This window comes from Megachile rotundata, chromosome 9, assembly GCF_050947335.1.
Source record: "Megachile rotundata isolate GNS110a chromosome 9, iyMegRotu1, whole genome shotgun sequence".
Lineage (NCBI taxonomy): Eukaryota > Metazoa > Arthropoda > Insecta > Hymenoptera > Megachilidae > Megachile > Megachile rotundata.
Window position 1 is genome coordinate 3,418,344 of NC_134991.1, and position 20,597 is coordinate 3,438,940.

The 20,597-nt window shown below is 30.7% G+C and overlaps 1 protein-coding gene across 6 annotated transcripts in view; it reads left to right on the forward strand.

Moving 5' to 3' along the window:
* kn (EBF transcription factor knot) overlaps positions 1–20,597 on the forward strand; it is a 203,680-nt gene that overhangs the window by 12,391 nt on the left and 170,692 nt on the right. For 5 of the 6 annotated variants that reach the window (XR_013039290.1, XR_013039289.1, XM_076535291.1 and 2 more), the window contains exons 2-3: positions 4,858–5,011; positions 18,836–18,899. Coding sequence is in view for 3 of the 6 variants with exons in the window: in XM_076535291.1 (XP_076391406.1) it covers positions 4,858–5,011; positions 18,836–18,899 (218 nt within the window). In the remaining 3 variants the exon portion in view is untranslated. Of the gene's footprint in view, positions 1–4,857; positions 5,012–18,835; positions 18,900–20,597 lie in introns of those variants that run through there. The other variant, XR_013039291.1, reaches the window with a different exon arrangement.

Consider the following 20,597-nt stretch of genomic DNA (forward strand, 5'->3'; position numbering starts at 1 on the left):
TCTACAATTTGGTTTCCTCGAAATAGGTCGACGCTAATTCTACCAAACCGATCAAAATAACCGATTTACAAGTTTCTTATTTTAAATTACAAAATTTGTTAGAAATTTTTTGAAATCTGTAATAATTTTTATCGAGATAAAAATTTGATGTGTATATTACTTTATGTTTTACCGTTTGTTAATGTATTCTTCTCTTGCACTTTTAATTTTATGTTAAGTGATATATATAAAACCATTTTGTATCTCAATAAAATATGACAGACCCTCCGACAAAAACACAACAAAATTTTGTAACACAGAATGCAACACCTAAAATCAGTCACTCAACTGGTTGGTAGTTCCAGCACTAAAACGCGCATTTTAGACAAATAAATCTTTTAGTAACGACCGTTCATTAGGGAAAACAAGAATCGAAACAAAATATCACTGTCCGACCTGTTAATTCTGAGAGAAAATGCATCACTTATGGAGTAACTACGCAAGATATGATTATTTCATAAACCGTCATTGTTATTCTAACGAGTATGATCTTGAAACCGCATAGCTGCGGTCCGCCGCAGTTCGCAATAGTTTCCAAAAATGTGTGCGACAGTATTGCACCGCAGGTGATAATGTAACGGTGTGGCAGGACGTGCCTAACACGTTATATAGGAATTGGTGCATGGCAAACGGGGCAAAATAATCGGACGTTGAGAGTTATGGGGCGCGAACCGGCGGCCGGTTAATCAGCCACCGATAATTATCGACACGGGCAGTACATCACTCCCCTCCTATCCTCTCGGCCACCCCACCGTTCTCTTTCCCCCTCAGTATACCCTCTCTGCACTGGATTCACCACCACTATCACCCTAACGCTCTCGAATACCCTGCTGACGAACCCCTTGTAGCCTCCTCCACCTCCTACTCCTCCTCTTCTGCTGCCTACCGGCAGACCGACATCCCACCACCTGCCGTGACAAACGCACCGCCGATACCATCATTTATTTCGCAAATGTGCTGCAAAACTGCCGCTATTCATTTTCGGTCCAGTCGATTCAGTTTTCCGCTCCGAGAGTCCGCCCTGATGTGCCACTGCGCACCCGCGCGATCGTTTTATCGCTTAGCGCCACCACCGCTACCGCAGCCTCCCAATCGCGGTGGTAACGACGGGTCCTTACCATCCCATCCGATAATGCGATTTCTCCACACTGTTTTTTAATCCTCTCTGCACTCATAACTGCAAAGGTAACATACCTTTTGCATCGAGTAACGGACTTGGTCGAATCCTTTGATGTTTGAACATAAACAACGCTGTGCGGAGAACTGAAGTTAGTTGTACAGGTGCAAGATGAGTACAATAATAATAGCCATGATGTAACAGTACTATTAATCAAAAATTAAAATTATTAGAAGTTAGGGTAGACGAGATAAGTTTGCCTGCACGTAATTCACGGACTTGGACATTGTCAGCTAATTTGTTTTTCAAGTTTTTTTATTTGAAACCAGGTCAGAATACATCAAATGCTATCGTTCAAAATAACAATTTCTGGAAGATAAACGTTTGAAACTTCTTGCATATAGAAATATTTGATGGACTGTGCCTTGAGATCAAAGCCATTTGTTCGTTTTGAAACAAAGTTAAAGTCAAAATATTACAAGTTAAACAATGTTTAGACATAATTGTTTGAAGCATCATTACCATACAATATTATCACTACAAGTATTATTATTACATATTTTAAATTATTTGTAACTATAGGAGTAGCATTTTTGGTTAGTTGTCTTTCTTTTATGATTTAATGCACACTTGCGAACGAAAAATTAACAAATATTATAAATTTTAATAAACTACAAATATTTTGTATTAACAAATAATACAAACTTATTATACAAAAATATGTTTGAATAGCAAATTTTGATCTTGTAACAAAGAGAAGGGAAACATTGAAAGTTTGATGTCACTTTACAGTTGAAATTGAAATTATTAAAAAGATTGTAAGTACATTCAAATATATCGCATCATTTGGTACGTAAACTTTCGGAAAAATGGACATTGTAATTGTTATATTATTATTTTTGTTATTACCGGAGATAATGTCGTCAGATATATTTAATGTACCGCACCATTTCGATTTATCATATAACATTGTAACGCACTATTATGTGATATGACATAAAATCAGCATCTAGCTGACGAACGCTACAGATACCAAAACGTTGTATAATAATGTCATCGGGAAAAATTTTGTAAGGCATTTTTTTTACGCAACGTCCTGTTTCTGGCAGCTTTGTTGTTCGATTTATTAAGTAAATATTTCTACGGTTATGCGGAAAAGAGAATCGAAGTAAAAAAAATAGAAGTATGTATTATTTGCTGGATAATGATCCATGATGGCATGCACTGTGGTAATGTAACTTGTGCTTGGTGTCGAAAGCAACTTTGTTCAAAACTTTTTACAAAGAATACCATTGTTGTCACGACAATATTGCTTATTGTACTCAAAGTATTCATTATGTACTAATGCAATCAATTTAATTCATACCCTATAAAACACCTAGAGCTTTAAGTATTTTGTGCCACACGATATAAATTTAAAAAAGTCAATAATTATATATTCTAAAAAACTATTTCACTTATACATATAACGTTAATTGATGGTAATATTATGCGATGTAGTTCGATTTAGTATCGTGCAGTGACTTGCAGAAACAATAACAATCTGAAAAACTGTGGGAAATTATTTGGGAAACTATACATACATATATTCAGTGTATTTAAAATAAAATACTTGTCACTTTTTGTTATTGTGAAAGCAGAAATAAGTCTAAAACTAAGGTAATAAAATTTTGGTGATTCATAACCTAATGAAATTTTGTTATATTGTATTTTGTCCAATTTGTTTAGATCTTGTTGTCATACATAAGAAACCATAAAAGTTTTCATGTATTTTCATTGGTTTTCGAAATACCACTTGTTAGTCGAAATTCAAAGGATGGTTTTAATCCTTAAAGTCGAACCTCGACAGATGAAAAAATACATGTTTCTACTTTTGAAGATTTTACAAATCTGCATATTCGTAGAAATTTATCTGCATACCTGTGTAATAAAATTGACAAATTTTTAGAAAATGATGTTGATTATTTCGGCTTCCGAGAAGTTCATACAATGATGGCCGTTAAAGCCAGTCGCTTGTGTGTATTTAAGAATAATCTGCAGAGACATAGTACTATGAATGGTGGCAAAAGCTCAGTGAAAAGTCATGTTTTAGAAGATCAATCCGAGGGTAGTTGTACACATAAACCGTGTAAAAGCAGCACACCAGAAAAGGGGGACTTTCCGTGCCATTACTCAAAGATGGCATTGGAGTCCGGTGGCCTAATCTCAGCACATGAGACCTTAATGGGATTTTAAGGCGTCGAGGCCACCTGCGTGCTCCCCCACGGACAATCTCGTTTGTCTTTCCTCTCTACTAGTTTCGGCATTCTTATTGCATTCAAGGCCGTGTAGGACATATCTATTTGACCCTACAATACCGAATCTCGTCCTTGACATCCGAATTTGGTGTCCGCCCCCTTTATAGAACTTGATGTGCATTGTTCGCATTGTTCACACCGAGATATTTTCGATTCTAGGGTGACGTGTACATTGTTGTGCAGTGGTATAAATGAAAAAATGTATATTTGTTTTTATAATATAGCAAGGAAATACAGCCAATATACGTGTATTAATTCAATGGTAGCAAAATAATGCAACTTTATTAATATTTTCTTTTCAACCGCATGTTGCTTCAATAGTACTACCATATGTATAACTCATTGACCGCCAAAACAGCTGATTTATCATATGTAGCGCATTCTTATAAAAAAGAAATAATTATGCCACCTAAGTATGGTCATCAGAACTCATTGAGTAATATTCTTCATGAATAATACAGCAAACGAAACTTATTAGAAAAAAATTACGATTTAGAGGATTCCACAAGATTTAAATAATACTTTCGGTAAAAGTAAGGGCACTATAAATTATGAAACTTATGAGGCACTTCAGAAGTATATGCTAAATATTTATGTATGATTTTGTATATTTTGCTAAAAATAAAATAGAAAGCAACGTAGAAAATTTATTTTAAAGAATTGCAGTTTAGAGAACGAAGCTTGTATGACATTTTTTTTTGTAGACATACAGGTACGATTTTGCCATTTGTAATTATGATATCACCTTCATGAGAAAAATAATTACCTTATTTCATGAGAAACTTTTTCTATGAATGATGTAGTCAAATTAAGTGATTAAGTTTTGTAGAAAATATGTATTTGAAACAATATAAAATTTAACAGTATTCTTTAGGCGAATTTAAATGCGAATGAAAAATTGGTATAACTTTCAATTTATTAGTTTTCTTCATTAGGCTTTTTTATTTGATGTTTTTTTCAAAACAGCATTATAAGAGACTTAACAATACCTTTTATCTACACTCAAATCTATACTTACACAATACAATACAATAGGTTATTTTTATGTAACTATTCCAAATATTTATTTAATAAGAAATGGAAGGCATTCAAGTTTTTAATTAATTTATCGATTATGGAGATTATTCGTCACCGTCACAAATCTAAATACAATAAAGTATTTAAGAAAAATAGTAACGTAAACTTATGACACTATTAATATTTTAATAATAAGAAGAATAGGAAGTCGAAAGTTTAAAGTAAAGAAAGAAGCGGTTGTATTTTTAATAATTCTGACTAAAGTATGTCACACCACGAACGGCATTTTCTACCATCGCAGTCACCGTATAAATAACGTATTTTATGTAATTTATAAATTTGAAACAGTATCTATAATAAAAAATTTGTATTTTATTTGAATTTCAGAGTTGGAGTTGGCAGAGCACACTTCGAGAAACAACCACCAAGTAATTTGAGAAAAAGTAACTTCTTCCATTTCGTGATCGCTCTTTACGATCGACACGGTCAACCGATCGAGATAGAAAGGACCTCCTTCATGGGTTTCGTCGAAAAAGATCAGGTAACGTTTTTGACATCTTGCACACATTCAATAAATATATAACGTACAACGTGTCTCAGCAATCATGGTACAGCTAGAAGTGCTTGATTCCACTTGAAAAAGTAAATCGAAATTATGGAATAAAATGTTTGCTGTATGAAAAGTGCATGAATTCGCTATTTTTTAACTCATTACGCATACATACAGTTTTCTCTGTTTATTTTATGCGTCGAATATGTATTCGTAAAACATACTTCATCAATACAAATCTTTACTTTATAATTTCAATTAATTATATTGGAGGAATCATCTTTTTCCTAGTTAAATTATAACATTTTATGAATGCACTCGATGAACATTTCTTCACAGCAAGTACTTGAAATAGTTTTTATTGAATTAAATTAAAAGACGATAATAATATTTACATATCAAATATCATTTGAATAAGTGCGGATATAAGTAAAATATTTTAAATCTTGCATGGCAGATTCTGCGCCATTCAAGACTGAATTTTACATTTGATTATAACATAAAAAAGAATGTTTTCTTCCTTAAATAACCAATATGCATTTTCCTTATGAGTATTGCACGCTAGGATAATTTAAAAAGTTAAGATATTTAGGAAAATATAAATTTTATATATTAATCTCTTTGAAAAATAATAATTAATAAACTTCTTTATTAAAATTCATTTACGTTTATGAATTTTTCAAAAAAAAATTGAAAATACCAAATGATCTGATTTCGATGAACAGCGGTTGTAATACAGTTTCATAATTAATGAATTGTAACGTTAAATTGTTACTGTCAATTTTTCGAACATTAATTGAAATGTCGTTGATGGTTATCAAATTAAAAAGACGTCGATAACTTCGGAATTTCAATGTTCCTGGTAGTCCCAGTTTTCTCGAGAGGTTAAATGGAAAAAGGTGAGGTGGACCTTTATGACATCGGGGAATATCATGCGAGCGTACGCTTATCTCGATAATTGCCGTTTCCATCGGGGGTGACGTCAAATATTAAACGGCTTCGCCTATGCGTATCGATAGTCGGCAGGATACACCTCTAGCTTTTCCAGCAATTAGGCCGACAAGCGAAAATCCATTGGCTGTGTGAGAAATGGACGGACGCCGTCGTAAGAGCATCCGATGTGGTCACGCGAACCGGTAAACAAATAATAGGTTTCCCTTTCTATCGATGATCTTATCTTACCGAGCATTTGTTATTGAAATCGTTGTACGTCTATGAAAACTTTAGAAATAATATTTAACCTTCCTAATATCAGTTAACGCTTTGTAGCTAAAAACTAACATACGCGTGTATAATAAAAATAGCGATACAAAATATATATTTAATTTAATAAAAAAAATTATATACATATATAATAAACTGATCCGTATATAACGATATAAAAAATAATAGGAAGATATAACTAAAACATCGTATAATAAATAAGGTTTATTCAAATTAATTAAACAAAAGAGCATGTCAAACATTTTATGTTTTAACATTAATCATTTAATATGTAATAATCTAATGTTTCTATTTGCTATAACATTGATTATTATATTCTTAATAATGTTGAAATCTATTTTATTGTTATTATTTCTTAATTCGCTGAAAATTATCCGACTGCCCAACCATCTAGATCCTTTGTTCAGAAATTAGTTTTGGAAATGGTAGGAAGCATAAGGATCTATATACAGATCTCTAAATTAAAGATAGAATATAATATAAATAGCACACATAAAAAATAGTTAATAATTGTTACAATAATAATAAAAACCCTAGGAAATGTAGGTTCCCGACGAATAAGTTATTTGAGTAAATTGAATTTGTAGTTGTATTTAGTTGTAACAAGGCACTATTTTATATACATTAAGTTAGAAGTGTTCTTCGGCCAATAAACGATTAATAAATAATAATAATGACCGATTGATGGAAGTTGAATTATGTTTAACTTGACTGCGTTCGATCACGTCGTAATTCAGATACAACCTAATGTATTTTCATTGAAAGAAATAAAAACAGGAATTTCCGCAAATGAAGTTATTATACGTGCTCCGATTTCTTGATCACAACATTTTTCTCAGAATGCAATAATTAAGAGCAATCAATTTAAAACGTACATTTCTTCGAGTATGCAACTTTCCTTTGAGATTGATTCATAACTTCATATCGAACATTTTATAATTGTAGGATATCTCTTCCTGATAGAATCCAACTTTTTCATCCCCTCAAAGTAACATACTTATCGTTTATTACTATAGATTATAAAAGATTGTCTCGACGATGGTTTGTGGCGTGACGATCGCCTTCAAGGCAAATGCATACTGGACTAAATATAATATAATTCGACAATTAAATATTTCTTATATTTATTCGCAAGTAAATTTTTATGGTCGGTTTTTATATTATTGAAAGTTTTAATTGTCTAAATTACGTCAATATAGAGTGCTATTAATCACTCAGTGGCCTCTTTTATTTCTTTGAAACATAGTGATACCTAATAAATTTATCTATTGTAAAGTGTAAAAAATCGAATTTTATAAATAAATAAACTGTAATGTACTGCAGAAGAAATTTATTTTACGTATGTTTATGTATTAGCATGAAATCGTGTATTTATGGAACTTTTTAGTTTTGATTTTTCTGAATTATAATTAGCAATTTGTAAATTCTGCATAAAATACAAAGTTACATAAAAATATTTCACAAGAAAAAATGTAGGATTCAAAAGTATTAAGGCAAGCGGAAATAATTTTGATCAAGAATTCAGATAAAAATATCTATAAAAATATCATTATTTTTACAATCTTTTACAATATTCTGGACATTATACATATAGCTCTTCATATGCCGTTAATTGATTTCTCAATAATTGTTGTAAGCGTCGCAGGTATGAGCGTGACGCGGTTCTAATCACCACCGCATGCAACGTAGACTTTTATGGCCGATATTGTTAAAACATAATTTAATATAATTTTTTTTTCTTAATTTCTTAAAAACCTCAAAGTTCCCAAAAGTTCTAAATATTTTATTTGGACTGAAGACTATGGTTGTAAAAGTATGAAATCAGTTTTGGACATAAACGTTCCTTGCGGCGGTGATTACAACCGCATCACGCTCATACCTGCAACGCTTACAATAATTAGTAAGAAATAATTGTAATAGATTATAAAAATAATGATATTTTTAATAAAAATGTTGATTGCCCCTTTTCACACGAGATGATTTTAAATTATATATCTAATAAACATTGTTACAAACAACAAATTCCAAAAACATGTATTCTCTATTTTAGTCTATAGTTTACGTGCACAAAGTTGCAAAAAAATAGTTCAACATTTAGTACAAAAATTTGAACAAAAATTATAAATTTTCAAAATATTATTTATACAAATAAAGTTTCTTAAAATTTTTGTGCTCACAAAAATTCTCTATTTAAAGATCAATAACATAAAAAAAAGTTTCCAATTATCTTCTTTAATTCCGCAAATATTCCCAAAAGTACGATTTTAGCTGTTAACTTTGAGGGCTATTTTCACCCCTTCAATGCGAACAATGGCCGATAAAAAAATATGTGTCAAATATTTTCTTGAGAACTATCTTTCACTCAAGTTTCATTAAAATCGGTGTGTCTCGTTTCGACATGTTTCATTGTAAGTTTTAGTTAGTGCTGAGTTAATTTTGGGGTGGATTTATAAAAGATTGACTATTTTAATTCAATACCAGTTTTTTTTTCGATAAAAAAAAATTTTTAGTACTATGTTGGTGTTATATTAACAGCTTATTACATTATTGTATAATTAATTGTACTATTCGTGTGTTTTAAGAATGGAATTGAAATTGTGCCATAGATTATGACTTGAGAAAAACACTAATACAGGGTGTCCCGCAATTAGTGTAGGACCCGAAAAGGGGTGGTAGGTGGGGCGATTCTGAACAACTTTTTCCTTTGCCAAAATATTGGTTGAGGCTCCATTTTCGAGTTATTAGCAAAAAACAGTGACCAATGAGAGCGTGCATAGACCGGGCGCGCGAAAGCGTGAGCGACAGCTTCGAATATGACGGCCGATCGTCGTCGTGAACAAACGTATCGATACCGTCGGTATAACGTCGGTATAACGTCGGTATATCGTCGGTATAACAGGAAGCTATTAGGTGAAAGTTAAATTGAATAATGAATTAAGAAGTTAAGAATAATATTAAGTTCTTCGTAATTCGTGAATGGGAGATAAACCAATTAGTTGTTGTTTACCCAGACCAAGTATCTTGTATTTATTTTAAGCCTTCAAAAAGGAAAAAGAATAAATTCACGAAAATTCATTCTGTCGATTATTCCAATGAAGCAAATGAATAAATTCACGTTTCAAGACGAATGAGTACCTTCCCTACGAAATGGGATAAAATTGGAATAAAATATCTAATGCAGTACCTCATTGAAGTGAAATAAATCAATTGCTGCGTACGTATAATTTTAAAAATATGGAAACAACTTAAATAAAACTTACCCATTGATTCATGAAAAAACTAGCTTCGATAAAAAATATTTATGTCACCGGGTAGATCCACCGATCAGAGCATCAACAGCTGATATCCTGGCAGGGTCAATGAACTCTCAATTTATTTCACTGTCTCTTTCTAATAATTGCACAACCTAAGCACGACCGGTAAACGGACCGAATGAAAACGCGTGAACGATTATTCATAGATATGTATGTTTAACGATACGCTATATTCTCATTATAAGGTATCCGAATTGAGGAATCGATATTATATTGTATTTTATTAGAAGACATTGTTAGACTGGCCACGGATCGCGGTTTCGTTCTCGATCGCGAGGCATACGTCGCGAACGGTTGCCATGCAACGATGATCTGTTGAACGACTGCGGCGTCGATCGACAGTCATCGTTTATTGTCGAAAGATACGTGTTGAAATAAAATGTATCGTTGTTTTTAATAAAAAATTCTGTTTTCTTGCCTTCAAGATAATATAGTTTAAATTATTTATGAATATTTGTTTATGTGTTTTCATTCATCGTATTTATGTGTTGAACTCACAGTGAAAATTAGTGAAAATTAGTGAAAAATGACAGAAAAAAGTGATAATGAAAACTAATAATGAAGGGTGATAGTGATAGGTGACAGTGAAGTTTCTTGAGAGATTTTTCAGAGTTTCTATTATTTATGAGAACAGTAGGGATCGGTGGATTGGCCCAGTGACAGAGACGCATTTTTATCGTGATTATTTGCGGTTCAATGGGTGAGTTACATTTAAATTTATTAATTATTCAATTCAAATTTTTATTTGTTGAATAGAAAAGTTATTTAATTTTTTAAAAATGAGAATTTGTTCTTTTTCATCATCACAATATCGAACGAAAATAATTTTCCATATTTTATCCGTTATTTCTTTGCCATAACGAATAAACGTATCGAATAAATTCGATTTACTTTGATTACGTGAGTAGAGACTAATTTTGTTATTTCTTATTCATGAATAAATGATAATTCAACAATAATCCAGATTTTTTTATTCATTATTTAATGTAACTTTCATCTAACAGCTTTCTATTATACCGACGTTATTCCGACGTTATACCGACGTTATACCGACAGTATCGATACATTTGTTCACGACGACGATCGGCCGTCATATTCGAAGCTTTTGCTCACGCTTTCGCGCACCCGGTCTATGCGCGCTCTCATTGGTCACTGTTTTTTGCTAATAACTCGAAAATGGAGCCTCAACCAATATTTTGGCAAAGGAAAAAGTTGTTCAGAATCGCCCCACCTACCACCCCTTTTCGGGTCCTACACTAATTGCGGGACACCCTGTATACAAAACGAATTTTCTTGCAAAAACAATTGAAGAAGAGTATTAACCTGGAAGAGCAACATCATCTGAAGTTATGTTATCTATTTCACAAAAAAGATAGTAATTTAAATTTTCTATTATTTAATAAGTTTAAGACCACTTTGTTATTCAACACGCGATGGAATATTAAATATTTACAACTTAAGTAAAAGTACTTCCTTATTTGAATCATAAAACGAATTTTAAAATGTTGAATCATGGAGTATTGCACAATAATATTTTTGTGTGATATAAGCTCTGAATTATAGAAACATTATTATATCTATGTACAGATAATCCATTTTGTTATTACATTTTCACTAATGTAAACGTTCAGAATAAACATAAATATTATTATTAACAATTTTACTATGCAATTGTCAACTATTGGAATTCGTTCCAACCATAGGGTATTTATTTTACTTAAAAGATATTTAAATTCAAATCAATCGAAAAGAAAACTGTAAGAAAAACTTTTATTTGATACTTATTTCTGACTTAGTTTTTCATATAGAGTCACCCTCTTTGCGTTAGGTTATTTCGAAAATTTCGTTTATAATAAGAATTAAAGTAGCCAGGTAGCAAGTCATTAATGGAAACAATATTTGACTCGTGCTCGAAGACCTATTGCGACCCCGTGCGAACGGTCTGGAACGGGACACGATTGTCAGCGCGGTCATCGTTAGAACTCCACTTTCTATTGGTCAATTAGTATAGCTATTTAAGGAAAAGCTGACTGCCACACACGGTTCAGTGTTCATTCTTGCGTAAGAAAACTCTCTACACAGGGAGAGACCATTCGAATGGACAAACGGACATGCGAATGGATGTGAATCCCTTCCTGCCGAAGAATTACTACACGGTTTATGTTTATTTTTTGTTTTAGTACTTAGCACATGCCAGTTACGGTACAATAAAAATACAGTGCTTATCAATAAAGTAGATTAGAAATATACTAATATTTTCTTTTGTTCAAAACAATTCTTTTAGAGTATGGACTGCTTTTGTACTTCGGTAAATACAGTACTTAAATGATATCTAACTTTAGTTTTTGAATTTTTCTGTAACTTTAGCATCATAATAATTGATTACAAGCAAAATGCAAAGAAAGGAAAAGTAAAGTAGTATTTTTGTTTTATAGAGTTCAGCACTTTGATAAATGAAGAGCTTAGTAATTTGAATAGGAAATTAAATGTCTATTTAATCTATACGATAGTGTTTACATTTTGATGTCATATTTCTTATTATTTATTTTATTTTGTTTTGTTTTGATATTATATTTATTATAACTTTTTCAGATGTGATTGTCTGTATAATGAAAGAAGTACATCGAATTGCTCGCTTAATAAGCAAATTAGTAATCTTAAATTTTGAACCGATGTTATTGCTGTACACCAATATCACTTCTTGATAAGTATATTGTCATGCACATTTTATTACAAAAATGAGTTATATTATATGTGCTTAAATTTAGAAAGGTTAGATTGAATGTGTTGTAATTGGCGAAATATCTGTTATATGAGCGAAATTTAAGAAGATAGTATCAAACCGAAAATAACTTCCCTTAAAGTTATAGGTTTTACATGAACAGATTAAGTAAAGCATTTCCAAGCTTCATGCATGTAATTATGGATTTAATTACTTTAATGTATAAATATTAAAATTAATTGTATCGATGAATTTATTACATAATATCGATTACAATAATGAAGCTATAAATATTAAATATTTAATGGCCATTAAATATTCTTGCATTTAACGGCACAGTTATGGATGATAATGATAATATTATTTTATTTATCGTTGCTAAAGAATATGGTAACAACATGAGGATAAAGTAAAGCTGAAAATGCATTAGATATTGCATCGAAATTGGCAGAGACACAAACAAGATAAGACGTAAGACAAATATTTAATTTAAAAAGAATTTGTCATATGACTATTTCGATAGTTTAGCATTGCATGTCCACTTTTGATAAAATTTGAATTTTTATGTGCAACATATAGCTTGTAATCGTGTTTTAGCAAAAACTACGTTTAATGCTTTATTTTATAAATTTCCTAAAAATTATATTTTGACTTATTGTAAGCCCCTCAATCTATTATTCTGATTGTACAAATGTTTATATCTTTGCGGATTCTAACTTTTATAGCTTATTAAATTAACGTTCAAAAAGTATTCGTTTAGTATAAAGTACCATGGAATTTGTAAATTTTCTTTTGAAAATACTAAAACGTGAACATGCATCATTTGCGTATTAAGCTATTGATATTTAAAAATAATTCACTTACTTTCGATATTCCGTTTATCGCGTACTTGTTTAAATAATAAACATTTACATTAAAAAGTGGTTTTATTTCAAGCTGTTTTATGACACATTCATACATAAATTGATTATTTAAAACTCACTTATCAAAAGGAATGTGTTTCTCCATTAACTGCAAATTAAAACGATTCATTTTTTAATATCTGAAATATTTAAATAGCTTCATTCAATTTTTAATAATTTAAAGGCGTTTAAAACAATAAAATATGTGAAGTATCGTGTTTAAATAATAGTAATTGTAACAAATTTCAATGTACTTATTTCATTAACATTTCTCGTGGTATAATATACTTTATACGTGCATAAAACACGTATACGTTTATAGTTACGTATTTCATAAAACTAACGTGTTTCTGTATCGTTATGTTTTATCAATAATAACACGTTTTCTTATAAAATGTTTACAATTAAATTATACTAAGTGCATTACAATTTCATATATTTTCGAAAATATATTTTCACCTAAATGAACGACGAAATGTTTTAGAATAAAATGCTTCCGTTCTTTAAATAAGAGAAGACGCAATATCACTGTTTTACTTACAATTATTTACCCTAGCAAAACACTTCAATGTTTTATTTTAAATCATTTAATAAAATACTTATTGTTAGTGTTACAGTATAGTAATCAGTAACTATTTTACTATGTCCATTTGAATATTTTAGTTATATTGTACTAACTTTACTTTATATCTTCAACTTCAAATTTAAAAGCATGTAAAGTTCAATATCAAATATCAAAATTCAGATATTGCAAAGATAACTGAATTCATTCACAAACTCAGATTATTAAAACAGTTTATTTATAAACCAATTAACAAGTGTATTTCCTATTCCTTAGCTTCGATTTGCTTATCTAGATATCTCCATTCCTATCCGTCCCTTGTAAGAGCAAGTCTATGTATAATTCACACGAACAGGACAGTTGCATTGCATAGTCTCCCTATTAATTAGGGTCATGCACCGCGGACATAGATCAGCCCCGGTGTCGAGTAGCCGTTTGTGGCCTGAACGCACCTATGCCTATTCTCGCCCTCGTTGGATTTACATCGAGATAGAGAAACATTAACATATTTTTACGAAAGTCAATTATTTAATATATTCTCTGTCACGTGTAGGGGAAAAAGGAATAACGATGGCTATTCTCCACTATTATTATTGCAAAATGAAACACTTCGATCGTGTAATTGTTAGCTGGACGCGAGTACAACGTAGGCTTTCTTTGGATAGCGACTCGTATGCGAACCTGAAAGCTTTTACTGACATATTTGAAAATTTGATAGTCTTCAAATTCCCAAATATATAAATCCCCCAATTTTTCGATTTCTAAATATCCAAATTTCTAAATTTTGCATCATCCTAGATTTCCAAATATCTATGTTGTGAAATTTGTAGCTCTCCAAATCTTCAGATTTAAAAATTTTTAGGATAAAGACTATGTGATCTAAACATTCCTCAATCAAAAGTCCCTAGTTTCTGAAAGTCCTAAATTTCTAAATTTCTAGATACTCAAATTTTTTTATCTTTAAATTACTAAATTTCTGTAATCCTAGAACCCCAAATTCTAAGACTTTGAAATTTCTAAGTCCCTAAACTATTAAATCCCAAAGTTCTTCAATTTCCTAAGTTTACAAATTTCTACATGCCCTTGTAGATCTCCGACTCACTACATTCCCGTAATTTTAGAGTTTCAAATCTTTACGTTCTCAAATTTCTAAATATCTAAGTTATGACTATCAAACCCCTAGAGTTTAGCAATAGACTCGTGTCTCTAAATTTTTACGTTCTCAAATTTTTAACCCATTTGCAAATTTATAAAACTCTAAAAATGTGTATAAATCAACTACCATATTTGTGGTGGTTGTCATATTTGTTGTAAGAGTCGTAGATTTGGCCTAGACTGTATATCTTTAAGTAAATCATTATTAAGGATTGAAAAATAACACGTACTTATATGTCACTGACATTATAATTTGCGTGCATAATTTCCAATTGCTTTGAGACACAGTATGATTAATGCTAAACTGACTGTATGCATGTTGGCATAATTAAAACATGTAATCCATATACGTTGATTACGATCATAAAATTGATCATAAATTATTATATATCTGACTCGTGAGCACTATTCATGATTAATCATTAAGTTTTGAATTGATATTACATTACATCTTTCTTACATTCTATCTCATGCTGTTATAACTTGTCCGCAATTCCTGTATATTTTTTATTATAAAATAAAGTTAATTATTTTTTACACTACGCGTTTTAAAACTTCGACAGTTACATTATTGATAAATAAATTCTCAAATACCAGAGAGCAAAAATTAGATGTGTCGCGTGTATATTAAAGTTTATAGCGTATTACGTTTTTAATGAGCGGCTTGAAAATAATACTCAAAAACGACTTGTCAGGGAACATGCTAAGTAGCGATGCACGGTCAATGGATCGATCGCCCGATTATTATCATTGGCCACGAATTGTAACATGAAAGCCAGTAAATAGAGCGTGTCTCTGCACGATGGCAGGCGTACCAGTTCTAGGAAACTGTGTCCTACGTAAATACAGGGTCCCCGCGTCCGTTCTCCGTTCTCTCCGCTTTTTATGTGTTTAATTAAAAAGTAGTCGTAGCAGATCAAGTGACCCACGTATATATCGTACGACTGCGAATTTAGAGATTAATGGCTGTGACGAAAGCCGATGACAGGAAAGAGCTTAATGCGTGCACACGGTCGAAGGAAAAAGGGAAGAATGATGTCAATCTGACGACGAACTAACGACGCGATCATCGACTGTACCGTAATCAGGGTTCTCTGATGCTGCGAAACAGAGATATGGAGAAAAATTTTTGCTAGTGAACTTGTCCGCAAAGTGTAGTTTACATGTACAGAGTACATAATACGATATATTAGCGCTAATATATCGACGTACTATTGGAAGGTTAGTAGTTGAGTTATTTTATTATTTTGACATCTCATTCTTCTCCATCTAGAGTTAAACTACAGAGATAAATTAAGTAATTGAGTAAATAGACTAATTATTGAGCATAAATCATTCAATGATGTTACGGAAAGAAATGTAAACTATGAATATAAAAATTATTAACTGTTTCTAGATAAATTTTGTTGTAAATATTGAGGTGTCAATCTGAAATATATATAAATTGATTAAGTCGGTTATTTATTAGTAAATTTGCCATACTAGCTTTAATAGAGATAATTAATTTATTATACCAATAAAAATAATTCTGAGAATGTGCATAAACAGTATAGCAACTATTGCATAAGCAAAATAAGATTGTAGAATAAAAAATCAAATCTTGTCGATAGAATTGTTTAAAACTGAACTACCAGTAAAGTATAAACTGATCTTTCATTGTTCAGTTATGAAAATAGCTTCTTAATAGACAAAATAATCTTCGCGTCTTGTCAACCAAAGCAAATGAAACTATTCTCCTTCATAGTTAGCTGAAAGGTTTCAGTAATGAATTTCTAGATGTTTTCTATAATTAATATGTCATACATATTTCATAGAAAAATTTCGAGCGCTCGTTGACCGACTGACGCGTAACCAAGTGATTAGTCTAGGTAATTACGTTAATATCCCGTAAAATCGATTCGTCTCTTGGCGGTTGTTTCCGATTCAAAAGATTGTATGCACAGCTAAAAATCGTGGCAACGTTAGGAGGGTTGTTGAATCGTGGGTGTTCCAAGGGTAGTTGAAAATGCATTACCGCGGCTGCGGCATATGGCACGATGCACGCCATGACTCGTCAACGGGGCAGCATGATAATTACGCATCGCACGCCATACGTAATGGCGCGACTCTTACCGGCACATCAAGAAATTAATAATTAGCGTGAGGTGGAGCAGACCAAGAGTTGCGTCACAGTGCACTTAATTAAAATAGAACGGGGCGCGAAGAACGCGGCAATGAATCTCCGTTCCTTCGTGTACAGTTCGTTTAGGACGATTTAAACGAAATTCGGCATGATTAACGAGATTTAACAACGATCAACATCGTTTATACAGGCCTGATGAATGGTTTTGTTGATACTAAGTGCATAATCGTGAAAATAGCGTGGTTGAAGTACATATACCGAATGATGGCATCCTACGAGTACTTAGGTACATATGTATTAGAGAAGTTATCAACCTTGAGACGTTTAAAAGTTAAAACTTCAAAAGGTAACAAAATTTTTAGCTCGAAAGCTGAAAGTTAAAAGATAGTCATTGTTGGATTTTATACTGAACGAAAAATTTTTACCTGACTTAACCCTACATATATAATTTATTTGTTTATTTATGTAACGTAGATGAACAATCGGAATCCATTACAGTATACAAGTATTAGTACGAAATTTTCGTTAGGGATATATATAGTTAATTTCTAGTAGTTCTCTGTATTGTTTCAAAAATTATCTACTGAATATTTATTCGAAACGTGAAAAAGTTTCTAAAAATGAGTACAAATATAAAAAAGTGATAGTGTTTGAATTTTTCTTTGCATTATACTTCATCTTTATCTTCTTCAGATTTTGATCCTCGTACGTAATAATTCTTCAGAAACTCAATTGGTAAATCAATTGAAATTCGGAATTCAAAAATTCCAAGTACTACAAAATCGTCGTTAGATGTAAACAGCGATAAATAGCACGTTCTTCAACTTTCAATCTAAATGTAGTGTTACAAGTATTTTCGATTTGATTTTAATGTTATTGGCTATAGAATAGTCAAAATTATTTGAACGCCAAGAGAGTTTGCTTTAATTTAAATGTTATTATTAGGGTGTACCTCAATTTAATGTTCTTGGTAATCAATGGAATCGAATATTCCAGTTTGGAATTCACAGCCCCATTTTCGTCAATATGGTCTGCATAACATCCAGGTGGCTGTCTCATTTGATACGTGCCGTATATGCATGCGTATGGACAAGCAAACATCTTCATCGCTTATGTAGCAACAATCTGATGGTAATTCGGATATGCTCTGTTTCAAACTTCAATTGATTTATCAGTAGTATTTTTAAAGAATTAGAACAAAATTAAGTGTTAAAATTATATTCATTTTTATCAACTTTTTATCATATTTAAGATAAATACTATCGCATATTTTAAACTAATAACACGTTTTATTTTTAAATACGCTTTAAAAATTTGTCATTCTAAGAAACTCAAAAATGACTATATTTTAAGATGCTCCTTTTACTCAACGAAAATTTTAGAGTTTCGTAGACAGTACTTCAAAAGAAGTGTTATGTTATTAGAAAATGCGAGTGTCTAATATTTCTGTGTGCGTAGAAAAAATTTTCAAAATTATATTGTAATTTGTTACTGATATGTGCAACCTCGAAACTTGTAAAGTCATACTTTTTTTGTAAATCATTTCAGCAAATATACATAAATATTTTAGCATCTATGTACTAAGAATCGTATAGTTTTAATTAAAATATGACTATCTTAAGTAGGTTACACAATAAAATACTACATGATTATCCAGGTATGATTATTCATATGCGCTATTAATACACGTTCAATACCAGAACCTTTAATTTACATGTTTTTGTCAATTGTAATTTATCAATTTGTGTAATTTACAAGTTACACAACGCTTAAGAAAATATATATTTATAGCGAAATATCTGCTTGCTTTCCAGGAATCCGAGGGCCAAAAAACGAATAATGGAATTCAATACAGCCTGCATCTACTCTACTCTAATGGTAAGTGAAATAAATTACTGTTTATTAGCATACAAATTGATTATTCTTGAAATAAAAATGAACAGACGCTTATGAAAGAGTACCAATGAACATGTAGTACTTTTGATTAATAGAAAAAAATGAATTAATCGAATAAATAAATAAAATTAATGCATAATTTCAGGATTCTAAAGTTGTATAATTTTTTTAAATACTGTGTTAAAATGTTCAGATGTGTTATAGACTTCACATTTTTATCCCACGCCTGAAATAAATTAATATTTACAAATTATAATTAATTTAGAAGAAACATAGTAAGTTTCATTCGGCAAAATTTTCGTATAGGACGACTAAAATTGTATGCGAAATTGACTATAAGCATAAAATCAAGTTATACACTACATAAGAGTATATATAAAATTATGTAAATAATTTATGTTTAAATATCAACCAAAATTATAAAATTAGTTTGAATTAAATTATAATTTATAATTCAATTTATGTTATAATTTAATTAACGTTGTACCATTTTTTAGACGGTAATCTTGTTGTAAATTTATTAAATAGTAGTGAATTCAAGTTAATTTTATTTCTTATTAATTATGCTTAAATACTGAAATTAAGAATTGTGTTTTTTTTACGTTTTCACGCGATAACATGATACTGATAAGTCATTAAACGTCATCGACAAAGATTGATGCAAAAGGATGTTGTGTAGCAGTAAAAGTCTTTAAAACTGATACATGTTTCAAGTTGCGAATGAAAAGTTTCATGTACCAAAATTAATTCATTGATTAAGTTGATTAAATCAATTTATTATAAATAAAATATTTTCATTCCACAAAATAATACAATCTTGATTTTGTTTTTTTATATGATAGAAATAATTAAATTAATACATACTTAATAGCAGTAATAATTAATGACTAGGACATGTCAATAGTTTTTAGTTACTGAGTCTTTGAGCACTTTCAGATTTTAACTAATTTATAATTTTTCCTTACACAAAATTCTTAGTATTTTATCTTAAAGTAGATATACAGGGTGTTCAGCGATTTACTAGCCAGCATTTTTCTCGTAAATGACTGGTACTAGAAAAAAATGAAAGAGGAAGAAGTGATAGTGTTTTTTATAATCAACATAATGAAGTATGTATTTTTTTCGTGTTTATACTATTTTTTAAGATATGAAGGTAACCTTTAGTTTTTTTAATGGAATGGTATATATTTTTTTATATCATATGAAAGAGCGTATCGAAACGAATTCAACGATGTATTATATCATGACCTTGAAATCCATTTTGAGTCAAAAGCAAACGAAATATTTCAAATATTTCGTATTACTATACTTGCCGGTATTTCTTACTGATATCTTTACATTTCGTGTTCAATGTGGTTTCCATTAGCTAGAAAGCACTTTTGGTGGTTTTATGTTATGATTAGGTCATGATAATAGTGTTATGGTAATGGAAACGACATTAAACGCGAAATGTAAACATATCAATAAGAAATACCGGTAAGTACAGTAAGACGAAATATTTGAAATATTTCGTTTGCTTTTGACTCAAAATGGATTTCAAGGTCATGATATAATACATCGTTGAATTCGTTTCGATACGCTCTTTCATATGATATAAAAAAATATATACCATTCCATTAAAAAAACTAAAGGTTATCTTCATATCTTAAAAAATAGTATAAACACGAAAAAAATACATAC